The 24483-nt window shown below is 33.9% G+C and overlaps 1 protein-coding gene across 1 annotated transcript; it reads left to right on the forward strand.

Annotated features, from left to right (window-relative positions):
• Positions 1–1672: 1672 nt before the first annotated feature.
• Positions 1673–24483, forward strand: LOC145679478 (endoglucanase A-like). Its single transcript, XM_081750057.1, has 9 exons — positions 1673–1694; positions 4790–4954; positions 8623–8718; positions 11830–12012; positions 13219–13396; positions 15307–15469; positions 17577–17741; positions 23011–23150; positions 24250–24483. The coding sequence occupies exons 1-9, from the start codon at positions 1673–1675 to the stop codon at positions 24473–24475; spliced, it is 1338 nt and encodes a 445-aa protein (XP_081606183.1). The 3' UTR covers positions 24476–24483.

Below are 24483 nucleotides of genomic sequence, written 5' to 3' on the forward strand. Positions count from 1 at the left end.
TAGATACAACTATGAATTCTCAAATCTTGAATAATAATAAGAATATCATGTTCTCATGAGATTATATATGCTTGTATCAAGAACTCTACATACCATTTTAGTATATTATTATTATTATTATTATTATTATTATTATTATTATTATTATTATTATTATTATTATTATTATTATTATTATTATTATGAAATCACAGTTCTTATTGAATAGTTAGAACTACTGCTCTTGTGTTTGTACGATATTTGCTTCAACGTCTCATTATTATAACATTTACTTTATTTCTAAGCTAAATAACCGTAAAGAAAATAATAATTTAGTATCCATTCTTCGCTCCTTGTAATTCACTTTTGAATTCTTTAAACGTCACTTTTAAATTTTTAGTACTTCCGAAGACACCGACAACTCTCGATAAGTAAACAAGAAAATATTCTGATTGTTAAAATGAAGAGTTGTGAACAATCAGAAAGAGAGCAGTACAACATTTAGTATTTATTTTTGGAACTGTTGTTAACAATTAATATACGAAAAGCCTACATCACTTAGTTTAAAGGTGATTAGTAATCGATTGATAATGAGCTCTTTCTTTCTTGTTTCAATAGTCGCTATTGTGCTTCTGAATAATAAACCTAATGGAAACTGTTTATATCTGCAATATTGGAACCTTTCACGAGCTATTGTTAGTTTTATTCATTTTCCAGACAGGTGTTCTAATCTGAAAAGTTAATTTTGTGATGTGAATGTTGTATTGACTTTTAACTTCTCGTTTGCGTCAGTGTATAAATGAAGTGAAATTGTATTTTCCAGTTCTAAGAGAAGATTGTATAATGAAGATTACATTAGGGATGGTTTTACATTCATTGAGAAAGATCGTATTCAACTATCACACTGTGTTGTGAGTCATACTCTGGCTTAGAGAGATGCTCTTCACTCATTCTGATTCGAACAGCATTTTTCAACAATACATCAAGGCCTAAAAGACATATCTGAAGATTTTTATTGTAAAATTAAACTCGCTTAAATGTATGAAGTTGGATTCCTCTAGAATATTTCACGAACAAAATGAGAACTTGAAGGAAACATTATATTAACTTGCTCTTCTTATAACCAAAGAGAATAATATCTTATTATTGATTGGGGAAGAAAGCCGTAAAAATTGACAAAATATCGCTTTCAGATAATATTATGAAACATAGAATTAGTGAAATGACTTTAGATTTAAAAGGCCAGGTAGTTGAAAAGGTAAAAAGAATCACCATTGTTTGCCCTGCACTGTGATGATTCAATGGACATATCTCAGTATGATTCAATGGACATATAGTGCACTGTCGGTTCGTAAATGAAAGAATGTTAATGAAAGAAATATTATTTTCTAAAACGTTGAGGGCATCATTCACACGTTCTGATGCCTTTATTGCTATCAGTAATGTGTCTTGGGACAGAGTTTTAGAAGCGCGTATATACTAATGGAGCTCCAGCAATGTTAGCTTCGCGTTCTTAGCTGCAAAATCTTTACCAGAGAATCTTAAGAAAGCATTATCATTGGCTGTTAAGGTTGTTAAATTGTTAAGTCAAGTGCTCTAAATACTCGTCTCTTTAAGGCTTTGTGTGAAGACCAGTTCTGAACATAAAAGGTTACTTTTCCATAACGAAGTTCGTTGGTTGTCGAAAGGTAACATGTTAAGTAGAATACTTGAGCGTAAGTCTGATGTGGAATGTTTCTCCTAAGTGTAGATTAACTTTATATTTCTTTTACTGATGACATATTTATATTTTCTCTTTCATTTACAACCTGAGGTTTTGTAACATATCTTGAGTGATGGCCGAGTATATGGCATTTGGAAATCATTAGTTCAATTTCCGAATCTCAGAGTATAGAAATTTCCGGATTTTAGAATAACGAAGTTTCCGAATTTGGGAATTTACCATCCCATATTCAAACATATGAAACATTACATGTGAATTTGACAGGGTTGTAGGAAAGAAACCATATAAAACCACACTTTGACTAATTTAGTAATGGAAGTAAATTCAAATATTTTCATTATCATTGGTTGTTTAAATGTGTGCAAACGTTTGCTACATCGAAACTTCGGTGTTTCATAATATCCCAACTTTAATACCATCTGCAACGGATATTAGTATCATTGTTATCGAACAAAGGAAATTCAAAGTCATGTTTAACCAGAATGGGTTTGTGGGTTCATGTTAGTTCACTGGAAGAGCACGGAATACTTAATCATCAAGTCTTGAGTTCAAGTCCTACAGAGACTTTTCCTTAGTAGAATTGCACAAAAATATGATACAAGGAATGCTCACTCTTAGAAATATTTTCAGAAAAGTTTAGGTAGCCTAAAAAAGGGGTGTTTCTGAAGTTAAGCTAGGGACACTAATATTGTGTCCAAGATCCTTCTGAACAATCTTCTTCTCCCACCTCCAGCCATGCCTCGGAAATAAGTCGTCACAGGTCATCCAGAGTTCTTGGATCTGCCTCAGGCCAGTCCCTTCGACTACAATTCACCTCTGCCCATATATTTTCTATGGGATCGAGGTTTGCGCCACGAGGAGGCCAGTCAATCAAATCAATTTCAGACTGCTATGCGAACCATTCTAGAACCACACGGGAAGTATATATTGGGGACTGACCTCGCTGGAATTGAATTACACCAAGAAGCTGAAGTACTCATACTGATGGCACCTTGCTGTTACTCATAATGTCTAAACTAAGCGCTGTCCAGATGTCCTTCAATTCTGTGAAGTTATCCTGAACCGCGAATGCAAATCCAAACTCATCATGAAATAGATACATTTCCACTGCGATTGCAATAAACTACAAGACAGGAAATTTGATTGATTTCAAACAGTTTTATTTCGACCTACGATTGAATTAATTCATATTTCGGCAGAAAGATAGTGCATAACTATGACCAATGTAAATTTTCAGAGTTCATAGGGTATAAATCTAAAAATACGGAAGCCTTACTCATGTGAAATAGGATTTATTTCTTGCTTTTTGTCAAAAACATAATAAGTGATAATAATTTACAAGTGAAACAATATACTTTTCTTGTGAGGGAGAATAAAGATGACAATCCTGAAGTTGAGTTTCTCCGTAGTGAAAACATTGCATTACCACCGCTGCCTCCTCCCAGGAGTCCGTCATAGATCCGCCCATGAATGAGCATGAATCATTATTTTTTATGAAATGTGAAAGACATGCTAGATTATTAAATATACCATATGACTCATTCCATTCACAAATTTATACTTGATTCTGGCTGTTGCTAGGAGTAATAATCTTATTTCTATTAGTGTAATACAGTTCATAGAGTACGCTTTTCTAGCATAACTATAAGCACTTAAAACTAATTGTATGAGTCATGAAAGGTATATATTACGAAGGAAAAACAATAATCTTGTTCATCACATTTGTATTTGTGACAGATGTAATTTCCTTGATCGTTTTTATTTTTTGTTTACAATGTCAACAATTAATTCTAATATGTTTTAGCAATTGTGCAATTTTTAAGACATCTTTTCTGCGGCATTTGCTTCGTAAATATGTTTCTAATTAAACTTGAATAGGTGAGGAAAGAGACATTTATTCAGGTAATTAGGATGCAGCCGACATTTATAAATAGACCAGATGTTACAGTGGTCTATTGTGAAATGCCATGTGGAAGCCAGCTTTCCTCTGTGTCTTCTTGACTTTTTGTAGTCACTTTACTGGTAATAACTTTTTTCTATATTTTACTTTCAAGGTTTTAAGTAAGACGATTAAAGTACCTTTCAAAATTATATGAAGTCCAGTTCCATGTGTAGGAATTCTTTCTTACAAAATGAAAGAAATAAAGGGCGGATAATAGAGAAAAATTTGAAGGTGAGTGCACGAAATCAAATAGTGAAAAATAACTAGAAATGTACTCCCCAAAAATATGAACACGACATTATCTCCGATAAACTCGCATGGCTTAGTGTCGAACCAGAGACCTATTGCACCAAAGGCGAAATAAGTGTGATGAAAAATATATTAGTTGGTATATGTATACAGGTCACCAAGTTGACTTAACGGTGCAATGGTCTGAATAACATGAAAGCATGTATTTAAATGTTTTCTGATGAACAAACTCTCTATCAGGTGCTACTCAATCCCCATTATGCACATCCAAAATATCTTCTGAAGGCATTTTGAAATTATAATACTTTCTAAAATTTTGTATGACACTATATTCTATATGGGGTCACTAAAATATAGAAGTATCTTAACAAAATGTATTTTATCTTATTAATATGACGTTAGACTGTACTAAAAATGTGTTCTTCACGAAATTGAGGCATACAACTCGTGAATTATTTCCAGAGAAATAGAGATTTTCGCTAAGTGCAGTTCTAAATTGCATCAGTAATTGTAAAGGAGAAAATATGTGCTTGACCCGCTTATCTAAAACTGGTCATAGGTGTTCAATATGTTCAAGTCAGGAGATTAAGCAGGCTAGGCGAGATGATAAAGATCATCGAGATGTTTTACAAGTCACACCTGAATTGGTCTGGCATTGGAGCATTGCATCTGTATAATAGCATTAAATTAGCCTACATTAAAAACAGTTCTTATATTCTGTCTATGTGTACGTTTGTTTCTGTGTATGTGTGTGTGTGTGTGTGAGAGAGAGAGAGAAAGAGACGTTCTTTATTTGTTTCTGGAATAGTTTGTTCTTAGTGATTAAGCATCACTGACAATTGTATCATAATTGCCACCCGTGATTCTAATTTTCTAATATATCTGTTGTTTTGTAGCTGCGCAGTATGACTACGGAGAGGTCTTGGGTCTCTCATACTTGTTCTATGAGGCCCAAAGATCAGGGAAGCTTCCAGCCAATAACCGTATCTCCTGGAGAGGAGATTCTGCCTTAGGTGATCAAGGAGAAAATGGAGAAGATCTTACTGGCGGATACTATGACGGTATTGCATTGCTTTTAGATACACTAAAGCCACAAAGAGGAAAATCATAATTATCCCCTTGAATTTTATTGGTCCGTTTTTCTTGGGCATTACTAGGACAGTAACTTGTTGTCTAGACTAGGATTACTCTATGACAGACTTTTAAGAAAAGGACATTTTAGATTCACAAGGACATGTAGACTATATTACTTAGTGTTAGCTTTTCTTATAGGGATACTAAATCAAAGTTAACCTAGTACTTCTTTACACCAAAAAACTATATATCGCATTTAGCCACTTTATTCCTAATCTGCACTGATACAATTGAATTCACTTCTTCAAGTACAACATCTGTTTATCATGACATATCTTAATCACCATACAAATCCAATCTATATGACAACAACTAATCTTATCTTCCATCATATTTGCACATAATATCACCTACTTTCCTTAGCAACAGCCAGTGTCCATTTAACAAGCACTTTGTGCCCTTTTATATTCCAACATTCTTCCCCCGGTACAAAAAACAGAACCTGTAATGCAATCCGAACTAAAAAACGAAACGAACATCAATCTGTTTAAAAATTAACCGAACCAAAGTAATGATCGGAATTAAATTCCTTTTCCTTCGCAATCTTATGCTTTTTGTGATGTTTAATCCGGTACCAACTATTCATCAGAAAGTCAATTTGCTCTTGCATGTAAGCTTGTTGTCTAATCAGCCGCTGAATAAGTTCATCTTGCTTCTCTACTTGTTGTGTCTTCTCCCTACTTGTCTGCTCCCCATCTCTGTACTTCCTATTCGTCATACCAGTTTTACTATAATCTCGATCTATTCTTCTATTGAACCAATTCGTCCAGCTAGTTTTAACTTTTTTCGGGAAAGTCATTCTCTTTTCCTCTATTATGCCTATATCCATGGAATTACCCAACTGTTGTTCTGGATAAGAATACCCGAATGCTTGTTGGTTTTCCTCTGGTGTCTTATTTAAACCTTCGTCGTTAATTTCTGCATCGTGAGGTTTTTTATCGTCCTGCTGATCATAAAATAATATATCTGAGAATCCATCTTCAGATTCCTTGGCAGAGAACGACCGATTATTATCCATGCTATCAACGCCCACATCCAAATTCATGAAGCTGACCATATTGAATAAATCTTCCTGCTCCTGCTGTGCTGAATTATCTCTCTGCTTCTGTGTCTGATCTTCTTCTACAACCAGTCCGTGCATTTTATACTTTTGGGACTGAAAAGTATCATATCGGCATGCTAAGGCAAAATGATTCCATCTACCACACTTTAAACATTGCTTTCCCCATGCTGGGCAAACTCCTTTCCTGTGATGTAAGTTACAGTAAAGACAGCGACTTGGTGAAGTAGGTGGTGTTGTTTGGGGAGAACCTGAACTTGTACTTGCACTTGAAGCCTTCCTTTCTTTACCAGTAGAGAATCGTTTCCTATTCTGATGCACTGTACTTACTGTATTATCTTGATCGTGCTTGTATAATCTTAATTGATTTTCTGTTGATTCCATGTTGACCGCAATTTCTGTTGCTTTTTGGAAAGTTAAGTCTTTGGTATTTAACAATTTCCTTCGAATTGACTCATCAGTAATTCCAAAAACGAACTGGTCCCTCAAATTTTCATCCAAACAGCACTTGTAATCACAAAAGGACGATTGATTTTTTTAAATCCAGAACAAAACTCTTAACAGACTGATATGATTTTTGCTTTAACGTACGAAATTGATACCTTTCAGAAATAATGTTTACTTTTGCTGCATAATATTTTTTCATTTCTTCTTTAATCTCGGCATATGACTTTTCTGCGGGCGAGACCGGCCAACAGATGTTACATAATTGTTCATACGCTTCTGCACCAATAACTGTAAATAATGTAGAAACTTTCCTTTCTTCTGGAATTTGTGACGCTATGCACAAATGTTCGAATCGATCCAAATACGATTGTAGCTGATCTGTTTCTGCATTAAACGGTGGAAAATTGGGAATCATAGACATTATGCAAGCTTGTAGGTACTTATAAAAACCAGACTGCGCCAAATATGTTAGCTTTTCTTATAGGGATACTAAATCAAAGTTAACCTAGTACTTCTTTACACCAAAAAACTATATATCGCATTTAGCCACTTTATTCCTAATCTGCACTGATACAATTGAATTCACTTCTTCAAGTACAACATCTGTTTATCATGACATATCTTAATCACCATAAATCTCGTTCTGGGCATCTAGAACTCATATCCAAATCTAAGAATACAAATCCAATCTTGTCTTGTCTTGTCTTCAATCACCAACTATCGGTGTTTTAAATATAAGCATCAGCATTATTTGCCTAGTATGCTAAAAATGTATGAAAATTGAAATGTCTTTCTTGAAATTGTAACTATTTTTGCAAATGGCGTAAGCCGCCATTTGCATTTTTTCTGGTCGACTTCAAAGTCGTTTTTCCTGTTATATATAGTATTAAAATGTTTTTAAGTATAAAATGTTCGTCAGTTACGTTATGATATATATAGAAGCAATAAGTCAAATCCAGGTAGTAATTGTATAGTCTTAGTTAGGTATATAATGTCATAATCGGGAAGGAGTTCCAACGGGAAGAAGAGGGCCAGTTACCCAGTTGTTCGGGGTGAAAATATTGGAAAAAGTGAAATATAGATGAAATGATTGTGTGTAAAATGTTTGAAAGTGTGTATAGATGTTTTCGTGTTTAGATGTAATGAGTGTAAATGATATCTAATGAATGTCTTTCACTTTATCCACTTCCTCTTCGGCAGCTCACTTTCTGCGATGTTCAATCTATCACTATCACCGCGGAACTCCAAAATCCAATCTATATGACAACAACTAATATTATCTTCCATCATATTTGCACATAATATCACCTACTTTCCTTAGCAACAGCCAGTGTCCATTTAACAAGCACTTTGTGCCCTTTTATATTCCAACACTTAGCAACTCATTTAATAGCGAAGCGAGAAAACACAATTCAATCAAAATCGATCACAGAAATATTAACTTTATTTGCTTTACGTCTACAGCTGGATGTGTGTCTTTTATTTCCTTGGAAATGGAATATTGCAACAATATTAACATTCACAATTATATACATTTTTACAAGTGTACGATCTGAATCTTAAATCTGAAACAATTGCCTGCATAAAAAGCTCGCACAACAGCCCTTAGAGGAACAGGGTCTACCAACTGATTTGTGGCTCACATACTTCATTTCATTTCTGACATTTTAAAAGCACATAACGTGCATTTTTACGTAACAATTCAAACTGGAAACTCAGAAAATTAAGAACGATGTTAAGAACGTTTTCATGTTTTGTGTACAACAATGAAAATATTGTTTCAATTATTTGCTTCCAGTATTCCTGTAGCAAGATTTCTTTTTCCGTTGTTGTCCATTAGCCGTCTACTTTAGGAAATATTTCCAACGAAGTTTCTAACAGCATTATTGCAAATAAATGTTCTTAATATTTTTTTCCAAGGTCTAATGGTTTTAAAATTTCAAAAATAGAAGATTGTATTTGATTATGTTTATTCTCTAATTATCCCAACAAAATTTTGAATAGTAAAGTGTTCTCAAAATGATTTCTCGTAATAAGGGATGATGATTAAGGGATGATCTAATCAAGGGATGATTATTGTATTTTCAGCTGGCGATTTAGTCAAGTTTGGCTTTCCTATGGCTTTCACAGTTACATTCCTCAGCTGGGGTATTCTTTCTAATAAAGATGCTTATGTTTCTACAGGTAAGCAAGTTAGTTGTTAATATATATAAATACACCTTTGAATATAATATTGGTTGCAATGTTACCTGAAAAAATCACATATAAAACCCTTAATTGTGCTGGTGGTTTTAACTAACATTTACGTGTTGGTAGGGTCTCTCAATTTTAAATTTATTATTACTTGATTTTTATGCTTCAAAGTACATTTTGCTCCACAGTTGTTTTTGTATACATTTTACTATTTATTGCCGTAAATACATTATTAATTATAGTACATGTAATACAAGCAAATTTCACTTTCTGTTTTACAAGGAGTAATATGCATAAAATCATTATAACATATTCAAACATGACAGATACGTATGTATTTTGTATTATTCCATAGCACATTATATAAAGGTATATATTTAGATTGAGTACCAAGCAGCGCTTTTACAGCAAAATGTGACACGCTACTAATTTTTGAGAGCCAAACTGCATCTCTTAAAAAGAGGTATTTTATAATGTTTATAATATACTGTGTGTAGGTGATACAAAACAAGTTCTCGAAGGCCGATGAAGCAAAGGGTGGTTCAATGCTCCTGACACAAGTTTTAAAAATTTTACACAAGAGGCTTTTGTTCCTGCTCTCATTCCTTGTGCAGAAGTTTTACCAACTTCCCTTTTGGTAGCGTGTGGGACGTAGATGGCCCGATGAATGTTAGTACGATTTTCACTTCTCACTGTACGAACTATTGCTATCACTTTACAATGCATTTTACTGTTTCTCGTCTCGGTATACGATCTGTAATCATCAGGAGGAATGTGCTGGGTTCTTCCCGTCGATCTCAAATACACAATATTAAGAAGTTTGGTATGAGTGGATGTAGAACCATTTTTCGATCATTTAATTCGTTTATTTTTTCTAGAGATATATTTGTTGGGTAGGCTTGTATAGTTCAAGCGGGCTCCATTCAGTACAGCCCGCTCGGTTCGTTAGTACAACTTTCACACTGCTGAGGGCGCTGATAATCGCGCGCTCCACGCTCGAAAAACAAGATCGTATTTTGTTAATTAACGAACAGTTTAAACAAATGAATAGATGAAAATTTTTTGAACTAAAATTAGACTAACACAAATACACAAACATAGGAAGCGTGCTGTAGCCCGGTAGCCCTACGTCAGAAACCGCTACTGAGTAAGTGTGGTCCTTGGTTCGATTCCAACTCGCGCCAAGTGCAGGTTGTGGTGAACCAACACTGTGTGCGTGGGTTCCCTTGGGATTCTCCCATTTCCTGTCATTTTACTAATTTCACCATTTCACTATTTCCATCATCACTGTCTTCTTTAGACTGCACGATGTAATAGTGGGACATAAAACTATAAAATTTCATTTTATTTCATTCAAAAGAAGAGTTCATGAATAATAGTAATAGTAGTAAGTAAAACAGTCTATAAGTTTACGGTAAACGATACGGACACCCGCACTAAACTTTTTTACTTCCATTTAGTTTATTCATGCTGCAGTTATTAATTAAATCAAGTCATGCTGCAGTAATTGCTATAACATTTGTTTATGACATATGAACACAATTATGACAGGGGTATTCGGGGGAAACTTCGAGGAAGTCTCGTCCCCATGACTAAATTCCTCTCTCTTGATTTTTCATTTGAAATGTCGTAGGCCAATGCCATATTGAGGGTTATTATTCTGTTCGTTTGTGTAACAGGAGCAAAATCGGCTGAGTAAATTTTAGACAATCGTCTGAATAAGCTCAATCCAAAAATAAACTATCCTTTGATGAACATTTTTCAGAAAGAACTTGCGTCAGGGTTATTGAGGTATTTTTTTTAAAAATATGCACAAAATTGGCTTAGTATATTTTTGTGAATAAACTGCCCGAAAAAAACTTATCCCCAGAATAAACTACTTCTGTGGATATTTTAAGGTAAAATGGCTTAAACCACAATATAGTGATTTTAAAATATTTATGAAAACTGAACAAATTTGTCTGAGCATTTTTTTAAATAAAGCGTCTGAAAAAACTCGACCAAAGAATAGTTATAAATTAAACCTTGTGATATATTGCATAAAATTGGCTCTAGAAGAATATTATAATATTATTAACGTTTGTTTATGGAATATGAACAAAATTGGTTGAGCCTACCATGTTTTCAGATAATCGGCGGACAAAACTCATCCTCTAGAGTAGAATGTCTACTCCCAGTAGTGTAGCTATAGTCTCAATGGGCCCTCTGCAGACAGCAGGAGTTTGGCCACCTTTTCCAAGTTTCTATTGAAAAGACAATATGATGCACTGGCCAATTATTGAACTTTCAAAGAGGACTTACTGATGTCACAATGGCTTATGAAAATCATATCTATATGAATTGTTCCAAAACGTCTTCTTTTATAATTTACAGAAATCCGACAAAACTCACAAAAGTTGTAGCATTTGTATGTTTTGAAGATCCGGATTTATTAGAGTGTGTCCATGTGATGTACTACCTCTTAAATATTTCTAGTTCTACAAAACATCAATATAACAGTGTTCATCAGTTTTCCGGGATTTGTTGTAAAAGGACAAAAGCCAATTTGCAACTGAATGACTCAAATACAAAAAATATTTATTTTGGTCAGAACAAATAGAAAGAACACAATACTTAATTTAAGGAAATGCCAAACGTGCTGGGTATGAAAGCTTATCGTAGTACAGTTCAGACATGCAAATTCGAAAGAAAAAAAAACTGAAAACTTATAAAAATCTTAGTTTAAAATTTGGTCTAAATACCTTAATCATATGACATCCAAACGAGCATACATACATTAAAACGGACAGACATCCATAAATCCCTTTTATGGAATTTAGGTGCCATGAAATATATGAATCCCTTAAAATCTCGTGTTCGACTTTTTTTTCATGATCATATTTTTGACTGTCCTACTGTCTCTCGAAATTAAAAAAAATGGAAAATCCTTACTCTACAAAACATGGAGATCTTTCCATGAAAGCTGAATTTCAGACAGCTCTACTGCTTCGATATTAAATAAAGATATGTTCCATTGATACATTTCTTATACATGAATGCATTCCAAGGAAAGTACTCTTTCGTAACAATCCTCATTACACAAAGCTTTCTTTTCCTTTACAGAGCAACTTGAATATGCAATGGATGCTTTGAAATGGGGTACCGATTACTTCATCAAATGCCACGTGGAACCCCATGTTTTCTATGGCCAAGTTGGAAATGGAACGAGTGATCATGCGTATTGGGGACGACCAGAAGAAATGACTATGGCGCGACCAGCTTTCAAAATTGACGAGGAACACCCAGGTACTAAAATTAATTTATTGTTTTCCGTGGATAGAGGCCAAATAGACTATTCGAGTGTAAATATACTTTTGGAACATATATATTTCTGGATATATATATATATATATATATATATATATATATATATATATATATATATATATATATATATATATATATATATATATATATATATATATATATATTTCTGGATAATATACTTCAGCTTACTACAAAGGAGCAAAAGAAAATTTTTCAATCTAATTAATTTCAAACCTTCATAACTTTCATTTTAATTGGAAATGTGTTTATTTGCTTATTTATTTATGCAAATGTAGTCAGCATTGAGCCGTGGATACACTGAGAAAAAATGTATGTGGCGCACGTAAAATCCTATTTAACATTTGTAAATCCTGTAGTTTTTGGACTTAACGTACAGCAAACATATAACTGAAAACGCATATTTTATAATACTTTCTGTGTAGGAGTTTAATTGCATACTTTCCGTGTGAAACAATATAGGCGGTCACGATCTCACATACAAATGGACGTATATAACATAGCTGACGAAGGTAACATACAATACATCAGACATCCTGTAACGGTATAAAGTAACATTTAAGGGTAGTGCCTATGTAGCATACAGATAGCGTATGATCCGTACTGATTTCTGTAGTAAGCAAAAGGATTCCGTATATTTGCACAATATACCGCTGTCCCGAGAACGGGTTTTTCTCAGTGTAACGAACGGTAGTGATCGGTTCATAGTTTTGCTATCTACAGAGGTCGTCGTGTGTCAGTAAACCATCAATAGCTTATGATGAAATCCGAACTTCGTAATACATCCAAATATTCTCCACCGGGAATCGAACGCAGGACTATATACATTGAAAGCAGTAGGAAAATTGACACTTAGGCCTATGTTCATCTATTCGTATTATTTCCAAAAGACAATTACAAAATGGCAAGTTTCTTTTAGAATGAACGCCATGTGAAAGAACGCCAAATATATGCAGCATAGTTCCACAAATACCACATATCGAATACAAAATCGAAATTATTCGAAGGAAATTGGTTAAGTCTAAATTTCCCTCAATTTACATAGTCCATTCTTATCTAAAGAAAAAGGAATTCTAGATTTCTCATACTAATGCATTGTTTAACATAAGAATTTCAGGTAATTTATTTCATTGACTGAAAATTTGCTATTTTGTTCTCTTTCTAAAGGTTCTGATCTGGCTGGTGAAACTGCAGCTGCATTGGCTGCTACCTCCATTGTCTTCCGGGATGTAAATAGCACCTACGCAGACGAACTAGTGAGTCACGCTGAACAACTTTACGAATTTGCTCTCAATTTCCAAGCAAAATATACAGATTCCATTACAAATGCTGCCAATTTCTATGCGTAAGTAAAATGTAATTGAAATCACAATTTATTTTATTGAATTTAAATTAGGAAAGAAAACACATTTCTAAATTAAAATTTATCACCTCACTGTTATCTTGTTAAACAGGAGCGAAAACATTTAGGACAGTGGATGAAAGACCAATTCACTCCTAAAGTATCATCTTCCTTCAATGCTTTGCACAAAAGAGTTCCTGAGTCATCTATCAGACAACAGCATCGGAGATGGTTTCTAGAGGTTAAGACGATTTTACAGTTTTTAAAATAATCTGAAAAAGATGCTAGTCTTAAAATCATCTGAGTCTTTGGTTTATGACAAAATCATGATCTTCTGTGTTAAAAACTGTAAACAGAAAGAGTTTAATCAATCTTTTGTTACTTCTTGAGCAATTTTATATTTTTCTTTTAGAATACATTTAAATTTTTATTTCTTTTTGAACAATCTATACTGGACATACTTCCGGGTTCCTCGTATTCATAGCATACAAAAACTTAGTGTACAGAATTATTACAAATGATTCATCGGGGTTTATATGAATGTTCACAAAGTATTACATACAAAATAATGATAGATAAATCATTTGAAAAAGCAAATTTTCAAGTTTCTTACGCATCATTACAAATATTCTGTGTGTGCTTCTTGTGTTACACGACACACACCTATGCGGTAGTCAAGCTTAGCCCATACACGTTCAAGTTCTCCACTGTTTCCTCCGAGACAGGTGGTCGTTCGGAGCTTATTCCTTTACAGAGCCAGCCTGTGTCCTTAAACTGTCGATATCATCGCTAAATCCTTTGGTGAGATGGTGGTTGTATGTTATACAGTCTTCGGAACGCACGCTGCATGGTGGTATCGGATTCTGTCTTCATATATTAGATCATACAAAATGTTTTCTGTTGCTTATTCGCCATTTTGCAAACTGTTATCACCCTGCCACCTGGTGAGTCACAACGGAACCTGCAATGACGTAAATAAAACTTTAAAGAATGCTCTTTCGATTGGTTATTAGTACATAGGTGGGCATTATACGTATATTTGAAGTTATAAGACTTTAAAGCTCGTGGACAAGAAATTTCCTACCCGGACTTTACTTTGTGAAACGTCTTCTTGAACATCGTCCTAATAATAGACGGAAAACGTCTCAAACTGTATATCATAATAATCCTAATTAAATAAACAGTCTCGAAAATAGATGTCGCTACATCTGCTATCGAGTATTAAATTGTGCAGACAATTAGTGGATTTAAAACTAATCTAAAGATTAAATGCAGCTTAAAAATGGTATAATTTGAATTTAAACATTTCCAAATAGGACAAGTGGTGGTAACCATGTTTAGGTTTGCGCATTAATATTTTAATTGTGTAACCGCTTGTTTAGCGACATATTAACCTAATTACAAGTTTCTTGTACAGGTCTGGTTTAGGAGTACAGATCAGATTGTTTACATTTGCACGCATTTTGATGTGTCGTTCTTCGATCATTCACAGGCCGAAGACTTAGATGGAACAAATGGTTTACAGTAATGATGGATTATGTGTTTCCAAAGCTGCAAGGAAACAGTTTTCCTTTACGCAGAATAGTAAAATGAAACCTACGAAGATAGATATGATAGAGACATCTTTACAGAGTTATTCTATAAACGTAGCACTTGATCATAGCGTAGATTAAGGAAAATGTAACAAATTTTGTATAAGACAATAATATAAGAAGAAACCAGCAATATTTGGTGAAAGTTGGAACAGACAAGAGTCCAATTATTAGTTACTAATAACAAAAATACAAAATGTTAGCAACATACAATTCACTATGTCAATCATGTAATTGCTCTCTAGAGACATTGGTTCTGACAACAGCTGTTCCTAACTATCCAAACCATACACACTAATATTAATATAATTACATTTACAGATCATCTGGTTTCGAAGATGAGCTTGTGTGGGGAGCTATTTGGCTTTATAAAGCCACTAATAACGAGACCTACTTAGACACAGCTCAGCAGCTGTATGATGAATATGAACTAGATTACAGGCCATTCGTACTTGGCAGTGACAACAAAGTCAATGGTATACAGGTAGGATGTGTGCAGAATATCCATATATCAACAAACTTTGTAGAGAAACCCTACTTCAAATGTTTTTATTATTAATAAAATTATTATCTGAGTTTTAGGTATGTAGTATTAGAAAGTTTTACATCTAGTATAAACAAATATTGTTTCTTTCGTTGAATTCACGCTATTCGCCTAGTTGCCTAATTCACCTAGTTACAAATTCATTTCATTTGGGACCAGTTTACTTAGAAAAATTTTGCAGGTTTTAGTTACTAAGATATCTGATCAAATAGAAACTCTCGATTTGACTCATGGGCGTATCCAGGTTGAATGTTTGCGGAGGGGTCGTTCGAAGTCAAATCAAGGTAAGAGTGTATTGCAAAGAAAAAAAAGGTACAATAATAATAATAATAAGAATGCGAATTCCTTTTTAATCAAGACATTTTAAATTTATATTCATACGCTAGTTTGTATTACTTAATTCTTTTCCTTGCTATTTTCAATTGTACTTGCATGTAAAATACACGACTAACCTATGTGAATTACAACTTTTGAAATAAATATTTTTTACAAATGCAATAACAATACTATTAGTTCACAGAAGAAGTATGTGTAATAACTATTTTTACAAATGCAATAACAACACGATTGATTCACAGGAAGAATATGTGTAATTACTAAAGCTTACTACAGATTTGGTTCTTGGAAATACAAAATAAACAGTTTTGAATAAAGAAAGGAAATGCACAAAAGAATCGGTTCCTGTCATACGACACTTTACAAAACATATATTCCAGCTTGCGTTGTCGAATTTATCTACCAGTTTCTCAACATGGACATTGATTTCGCGATGGACATATAAGAGAGCTAGACCAGTCAACGCAAATTAAAAAAAAAAAAAAGTAAGACCTTCCTATTTTAGGTTTTATTTTATATTTATGATACAAAGGTGAAAATTCTTAGCATAGGTTTTATTTTTAAAATAAAAAAATCCTATTGTCAGGGGTCTGATCGCCCCGATCCGCCACCCTGGGTCCGCCCCTGATTTGACTCCTCGCCTAAATTACATCGTACCTTCCCCTATACTCACTAGCGAAAAGAGAGATATACTGTAGTCGTAATGTGAAACAATTATCTTCATTCTTAGTAAATAAAAATTTATATACCAGAAGAATTGTTCGGTAACACTACACTACCTCATTTATTTATCACAACTGAGCAATTTGACCAAAGCGAGGGCGTCTGAGATAGAGGTTAGGCTCATCACTCAATCAAATAGAATCTATTTGTTCATGTTGCATGTACGTAACCTACAAGTGTTAGGTAAACAACACAATTCTGTACTGAAAAGTACTTCAATAGATCTTGCGTTACAGTCAACTTTATATTGGAGTTTCGCTCAAGATAGTGTTTGTAATAGCTACTCTACTAAGTATGAACTAAATTTTATATTGCTGCATGTATTAAAGAAAATGTAATAGGTATGTTTGCAAAATTAGTCTAAGACTGAGTGTGACACTTAGAGCAAGATATGAATCATCCAGTGAGTGTTTGATGGCGCCAAGGCCAATTGTGACATCATACAACTTCTACACAATCATTAGTAATTCTGATTACAATGCTTTGGCACATGATAGAAGGTTTTGTTTTCTGGATAGTATTAGTTATTTTCTTTATATCACAACTCGCAGGAATTCGTTCATAGAACAATAACATGAATGATGTATATGTATTCTCTACTCAAATTGATCAAAATCGAGACAGCAAGTTCATTTTTTTAAAAGATAAATCACCTAAGATTATTTTGAAACTCATTTAAAATTCTTAACAATGCGGTAAAAAGAATTTTAGCACACACAATTAAATCTCATCATTTTGTTTTCCGAACTTATAACAATCACCTTGTATCTTAGCGATCAGTGCAGAATAGTCAATTTCCCTGTACTTTTTTCTGAAGAATTTTTTGTATACGTCAATTGAATTACAATAATTGACTTCATGAGAAGGGTGGAAATGGAGCAACACTCACTGGCCTAAAGTTCAATCGTGTATTAGTACTCGAATATTGTGAATATATTTGTGTTTAATTAAAATGTTGTGTTGTAATCTAAGCGAATTGTCTTCTAAGATTCTTTTAGCCCAAATAACTGGAGAAGAGAGGTATTTAAACAGATCGCAAGACTTTTGTGATAACATGGTGAACGATCAACAGAGAACTCCAAAGGGAATGGTCTTCTTGGGTGAATGGGGATCTCTACATCTCGCCACTTGTGCTGCTTTCGTTTGTTTAGAAGTAAGTAACTCTTATGTAATAACGTCATTCCTCTCTTTCCCATTTCAAGGAACATAATTATCACTTTTAGCAGGAACTAGCAGAATACCAGAACTTCGCACCAGGAGAATACATTTCATTTTGAACATAAAGGTCTGATTTTTTATTTAAACTGCAGCAGAAGCGTTACTCTTCGTCGGGGCTGAGTTTGGATTAAACCGGCATCGGAAGTGTCTGAGCGACCCCAAAAAACTATGGATTCGATGCAAATATCGGTCATTTTCGATCATTTTTAAATATCTCTCCCATCCCCCTTCCCTAAGTTGCACTTGAAAGTGAAATGATAAAAAAAACATCCCAGACCCGAGCATAATGTATGCTGAAAATTTGATCAGGATCGGTTGTGTGGTTCAAGAGATAAAGTACCAAACATAGTCACTTTTATTTTTATAATTATAAATTCAGCTTTGACTTCATTTTGCTATCACCATTGATACTCTTGGTGGCACATTGATTACAAGTAGTGTATTTCTCTTATTCAGTAAATAAATTAATAATTTAAAAACCTACACAGCAGAATAAATCATATTAATTGAACCAGATTGATAAAGAACAGCATAGTTTTTAGAGCTATAAGAATTCGTTTCTTTCGATTTTCTCGAAAACTGCGCATAAGAATTCGCCTTCAACCATGTAATTTTATTTATCTCGATTTCATCCATCGATTGATATATGTCTTACTACCATCAATTACCCGCTTCGCTGGGTTAAATTAAGAAAAAATAGTAACATATTTCGTTAGTCAGTCACTTTTTACTATTACTAAAGCGCTCCTTGATATTGGTCATTTTCGATGATTTTTATATATCTCCTCTCTTCCCCATTTTGCTTGCCACGGCATCGGAAGTATCATTGTTTATCTCAGCGACGCAAAAAGTATGAATTCGACACTGCTATTGGTCATTTTGATTATATATATATATATATGATTAATATATATATATATATATATATATATATATATATATATATATATATATATATATATATATATATATATATATATATATATATATATATATATATATATCCCTCCCCTCCCAGACTTTTACTATTTTTTCGGGGCTGAATTTGGATTTAAATGTCATCAGGGGGTCACTCTTCATCTCATCGACCTCAAAAACTATAGACTCGATACTAATATCGGTCATTTTCGATGATTTGTAAATATCTTTCCTCTCCTTTAAATTACATCGTGAAAGTGAATCATCTCATGTGAAAGTGATGAAAAATCATCTCATGTTCGAACTTAATCTAAGTTGAAATTTTGATCGAGATCGGTCCGGTGGTTCAAGAGTTATTAAGTTTTATTTATTTTTATATATCTCCCCCTCCTACCTCCTCCTCTAAGATCTATCGTCAAAGTGAATAGATAAATACCATCCCAGGCCCTAACCTCATCTATGTCGAAACTTTGATCGAGATCGGTCAGGTGGTTCAAGAATGAAGTCACATAGAGAGTCACTTTCATTTTTATTTTTTACATATATATCCGACTCCCCCCCCCCTCCTCTACGCTGCACAGTCAAAGTTAAATGATAAAAATTATCCCAAGCCCGAACGTCATCTATGTTGAAAATTTAACCGAGATCGATTGGGTGGTTCAAGAATCAAGAGTTATTAAGTTATATTATTTTTTATATATCTGTCCTCTCCCCTCCCCCCTAAGGTCTACCGTCAAAGTGATATGATAAAAACCACCGAAAGGTCCGAACTTCATCCATATTGAAAATTTGATTAATATCGGTCCTATGGTTAAAGCGTAATGGAGTCACAAAGATGGTCACTTTTATTTTTATTCTTCTTCTCATATATATCTCCTCCTCCCCCTCCCCTAGGTTACACCGTAAAAGTGAAATAACGAAAACATCCCAGGACCGAACCTTATCTATGTTGAAAGTTTGATCAAGATAGGTCTGGTGGCTCAAGAGTTATGAAGCTTCATTTATTTTTATATATTTGTCCCTTCCCCCTCCCCTAAGTTTTAACGTTAAAGTGATATGATAAAGACCACCTCAGATCCAAACCTCATCTATGCTGAATATTTTAAAGATCGGTCGGGTGGTTTAAGCGTGATAAAGTCACAAAGAATGTCACTTTTATTTCTACTTTTTTACATATATTTCCCAGTCCCTCTCCCCTTCGTTGCACTGTAAAAGTGAAATGAAGAAACATCCCAGGCCCGAACCTTATGTATGTTGAAAGTTTGATCGAGATCGGTCGGGTGGTTCAAGAGTTATTAAGTTTTATTTATCTTTTTCTATCTCTTCTCCCCTAAGTTCTACCGTCAAAGTGAATAGCTAAAAACACTCCCAGGCAGAACGGCATTTACGTTGAAAATTTGATCAAGATCGGTCAGGCGCTTCAAGAGATTAAGAGCCACAAACATAGTCATTTTCAATTTTATAATATAGATTTTTGAACCTGTATATTTAAACAAAAAAATAAAGTTGAGGAGTTATTATAATTATGGGCTATATCTGATTAATCTAATATGCACTACAGTCATAATGAAATGTTTGATTAATATATATTTTCTGAATAGATGATGTGATTATCGTACAGCATACATTTTACAAAAAAAAAAAGAAACTTGTTTTTATCAATTTTCGTGAGAACTGCTATGCGCATGAGGATTTACGCTTGGTTATAATATTTTTTTTCAGGTGAATGAAATATATAGATTGTTATGTTTTCGTTAAACGCTAATAATACAAGTGTTTCAAAATGAATATCGCGGTTTTAAGCCTTTGTAGTATTTTTTATAATTAACTTACAATTATAAATAATAAATCAACAAACAGTTTTGTACATACGCATGCGCATGCTCTGTTTCCCCTATCTGCTGTGAGAGAGCGCTAGTAGCAAAGACGGCAACTATAGTGACCGCGACAATTCGTGAAGACTGGGCTCTACACTTATCACAGAACTGCTTTCCCTCACGTATAATGCATCGGAAGAATTCGGCACAATTCGTGGAGCTGCCTTCGAACGCACACTTGAGAAAAAGTGAAACAGCAAAAGGGCATCAACAACGCTGCCAAGCTTAGAAAACATGGGAAACGAACCACACACACACACAAAAAAAAAAAACATCCCGGTCATTCAAAGAACTATAACAGTTATTAGAATTAAATGGTAGCAATAATTAAAAAAACAAAAATATAAAATAACGACCACAACAATACGAACAAAACGAAACTTAGCGGCAATCTGATAACATTGTACCCTCAGGGGATATTCTCCGTGTGGAACGAGAAACGACATTGGCAGAATTTTATGGATGGAGAGAAATGAAATTTTTGAGTTTTACGTCCCACGGTTATGCCGGTTAGGCTACAGGAGACGGTGATGATGAGTAATGAATGAAATGGTGGAATGATGAAAAGTGGGAGGAAACGGGAGAACCCCGAGAAAACCCACGCACACGGTGTTTGTCCACCACAAAGTTCACTTGGCGGGAGCAGGGTTTGAACCCGAGACCCCTAGCACTAGAGGTGAACGCTCCACCACTGAGCCACCGCGGCCCCCCATTTATGGATGAAGAGTTGACGACTGGGACACACCCTCGCGTTCTATTGGGTGGCGAAATTGGTAAATCTAGGCCAGGCTTCACGAGTCCTCGCGATCACTATAATGAGCTGAAAACTTTTTGTCTTTTATATTTTGCAAAGACTAAATCTGTAGTTACAGTGCAATCGTCTGTGTGGAGAACTTTAAGGAGACGCTTACAACGATGTCCTTATCGTTTAGACAGTTACTACAAGCTCTGCCGACTATGGTTTACTGCCAACTTTGCAAATGAAATGTTGCCGGTAAATTTTCAAAATTTTGCTAGAAACTGACGACCAACTTTGGAACTTAATAGGTTACTTATTCGATCTCAGATCAAGAGAGCTTATACAACATTGTGACCGAGGAGTTTCTTATAGTGTTTTGTTTTCTCCACCATTTCCATTAGACCAATTATTTCATTATCATTCACTATCTGAAATTGTCCGTCTCCTTTAGCATACAAGGAGTAAACGTGGAATGTAAAACTAGAAACTATAGCAATCACCTGCTTTCCTTTGTTTGTTTCTTTGCAGCGGAAAAAAAACAAGCATTTTACTGCAGTGACAGAAACGGTAGTTTCAGTCTTTTAGCGATAATTAAACGAAGAAAGAAAACTAAGGCATCAATAACAAGAAATTTGGTAATCCTAAGAAACAGTGTAGTTTCATTATCTGTTGTTTGCATTTCATAGAACTGGTATTTCCTATTCCAAAGAAATCGCAATTACGGTGCGTTCCATTTTCTAAACATTACACATATAGTGAATATTTTCATGTTTGAATCGTTCAATAAAATTGAGAGAAATATGGTTACATAATGTATTGTCAAATCATGAGAAATACTAATCCGATTTTGAGATGCACTATAATGCAAGGGTTTCTCTGTTGCATTATGTCAAATCAATGACAGAAAATTCTTCCACCACATTGATTTTAAATTTCATGGTATCGTAAGGTCAATGATTGTTTGTTTTAATGTAAACCGTGTTCCCTGCATTATACTAGACTGTAATTAAACAATGCTGTTGTGGTAAAATATTTGCTAATTGTTCGTTATATTTTGATTTTTAAATATGTTTTGTATACTTAATAATTGTTGTCAAAGAAACGTTGTACTGCTCTTTTATACCTAACTGCCATTATTAAAAATGATATTGTTAATATAATGCCACAAGACTGTGCAGTTAGCCCTGCTCACTTATCTAGGATATTTGGTTCATGTGGTGTCTTGATTCTCGTTAGAAGAGCATCAAAAGCATCGCAAACGTTCGGATTTCAGATTAAACTGTAATTGCTCGTTCCATTTAATCTTGGGGCTGAAAATGAAAACTAAAACATCACCAAATAAGACAGTATACTTGTTTGAGTAATATTTGTGATATCGCAATATTTAGCAGAACTAGAACTCCTTACATGACTTCTTTACCACCATATTAACAAGTTTGTCTCAAAAATGGGAACCATGAATGGAGGTATACACTCTTACAAATCTGCAATCTGGCTAGTGCGCAGTTTGAATTCTTTTACACACATGGTGGAAACTTGTAAAACACAATTCTTATAGAGATAACTACATCTTATTTTTCATTACTACGAAATCAAATTTAGTGTTCGGTATTATAAATATCTTTATAATACACTCAAATATTTATACGTATATTTAAATTTTATTGTAGGTTGCCAATCTTGGAATAAATCCAGATGTTTACAGACAATTTGCTAAACAACAAATTGACTACGCTCTAGGAGACGCAGGGAGAAGCTACGTGGTTGGATACGGAGAAAATCCACCAACTCACTGTCATCATAGACCAGCGTAAGTTATTACATCAAAACCCTTCTACAAGGGTAACTGAAAAAGGAATGTATTAACAAAACTGTTTTTAAATTATCACTTGACGTTGTAATTCTAACACACTGCACTTTTTACTACGAATTGAAAATCAGGAAGTGATGTTGTTATGCTGTCTGTGTTCATGCTTAATATTGGACCATTATGGATTGTTCAGGTGAATAGAATGTACAATATTGAGTATGTTTCTTGAAAACAAAACATGTATTATAGGTACTCTTACCTTCTCATATATGTTTTTAAAATTTCAAACAAAATTCGATGGAAATGTTTTAAAGTCCAAACCGATTTGGATACCAGATAGAAACAACAATAGTAGCGTTGGAGACTGGTTTCTATCAATAAGGATTATTAATCAACAACGACAAAATAATAGATGAAAATTCAGATCAAAAATTCAAACACGAAGAAACTTGAAAGTCTGAAGATGTTCATATGATGTAAAACAACTTTTTATCTTCTACGTGAAAATGAAACAGCTACGCTTTGGGGTAAATTTTAAGATATTAAAATGGCCATATCCACTGAAAAATAGAATGCTAGAAAGCATTTTTTGAAACTTCTTCGCCTATCAGTAATATTTGGCATTTATAAGAAGGGGAAAATTTAAATTAAACGATGAAACTTCCTGCTTATTATGGAAACCGAATTTTTGAAATCTACTTGTTTTTACTTCATTGATAAGGGAAAGTATTGATAAAAGAAAGTATCTATTGTCTTAAAGAAGACTGCATATCCAATTTTAATATGAGCAAGTTGAGAAGATTTTTCACCTAGCAGTGCTTAAACACCTAAATCACATCCTCATACATCCAATCAATCGCAATTTGTGACATTCCAAACGTTGTTCCTGTATATGATAATATTATGTTGATTAACAATAATGCATTGCACTGAACAAGTCATGTGTAACTGATTAATCGAAGCTTTAAAAACAGTATGTACATCAGTTACTTGATAAAAACGAGGTTCCGTATATATTTCATTCATATTTTGTGATTACAATGTAGGTGCTTTGTATGTTGAATTAAAAATTCTTACTTGCTCTGTCATTATATTTCAGCTCTTGTCCAGATCTCCCAAATCCTTGCGACACAAAGCAATTATGTAGTCCTGAACCAAACGGACATATTTTGTATGGTGCTTTAGTTGGTGGTCCTAATGTGAATGACGAATACGAAGATATAAGAGATGACTATGTGCATAATGAAGTCTCTTGTACCTATAATTCAGGATTTACAAATACCCTGGCTAGTCTTGTTACCTTGCAAAATAGCGGATTTCTTTAAGAATTTAA

The sequence above is a fragment of the Thermobia domestica genome, chromosome 2 (genome assembly GCF_964235325.1).
Source record: "Thermobia domestica chromosome 2, izTheDome1.hap1.1, whole genome shotgun sequence".
NCBI classification, from domain to species: domain Eukaryota; kingdom Metazoa; phylum Arthropoda; class Insecta; order Zygentoma; family Lepismatidae; genus Thermobia; species Thermobia domestica.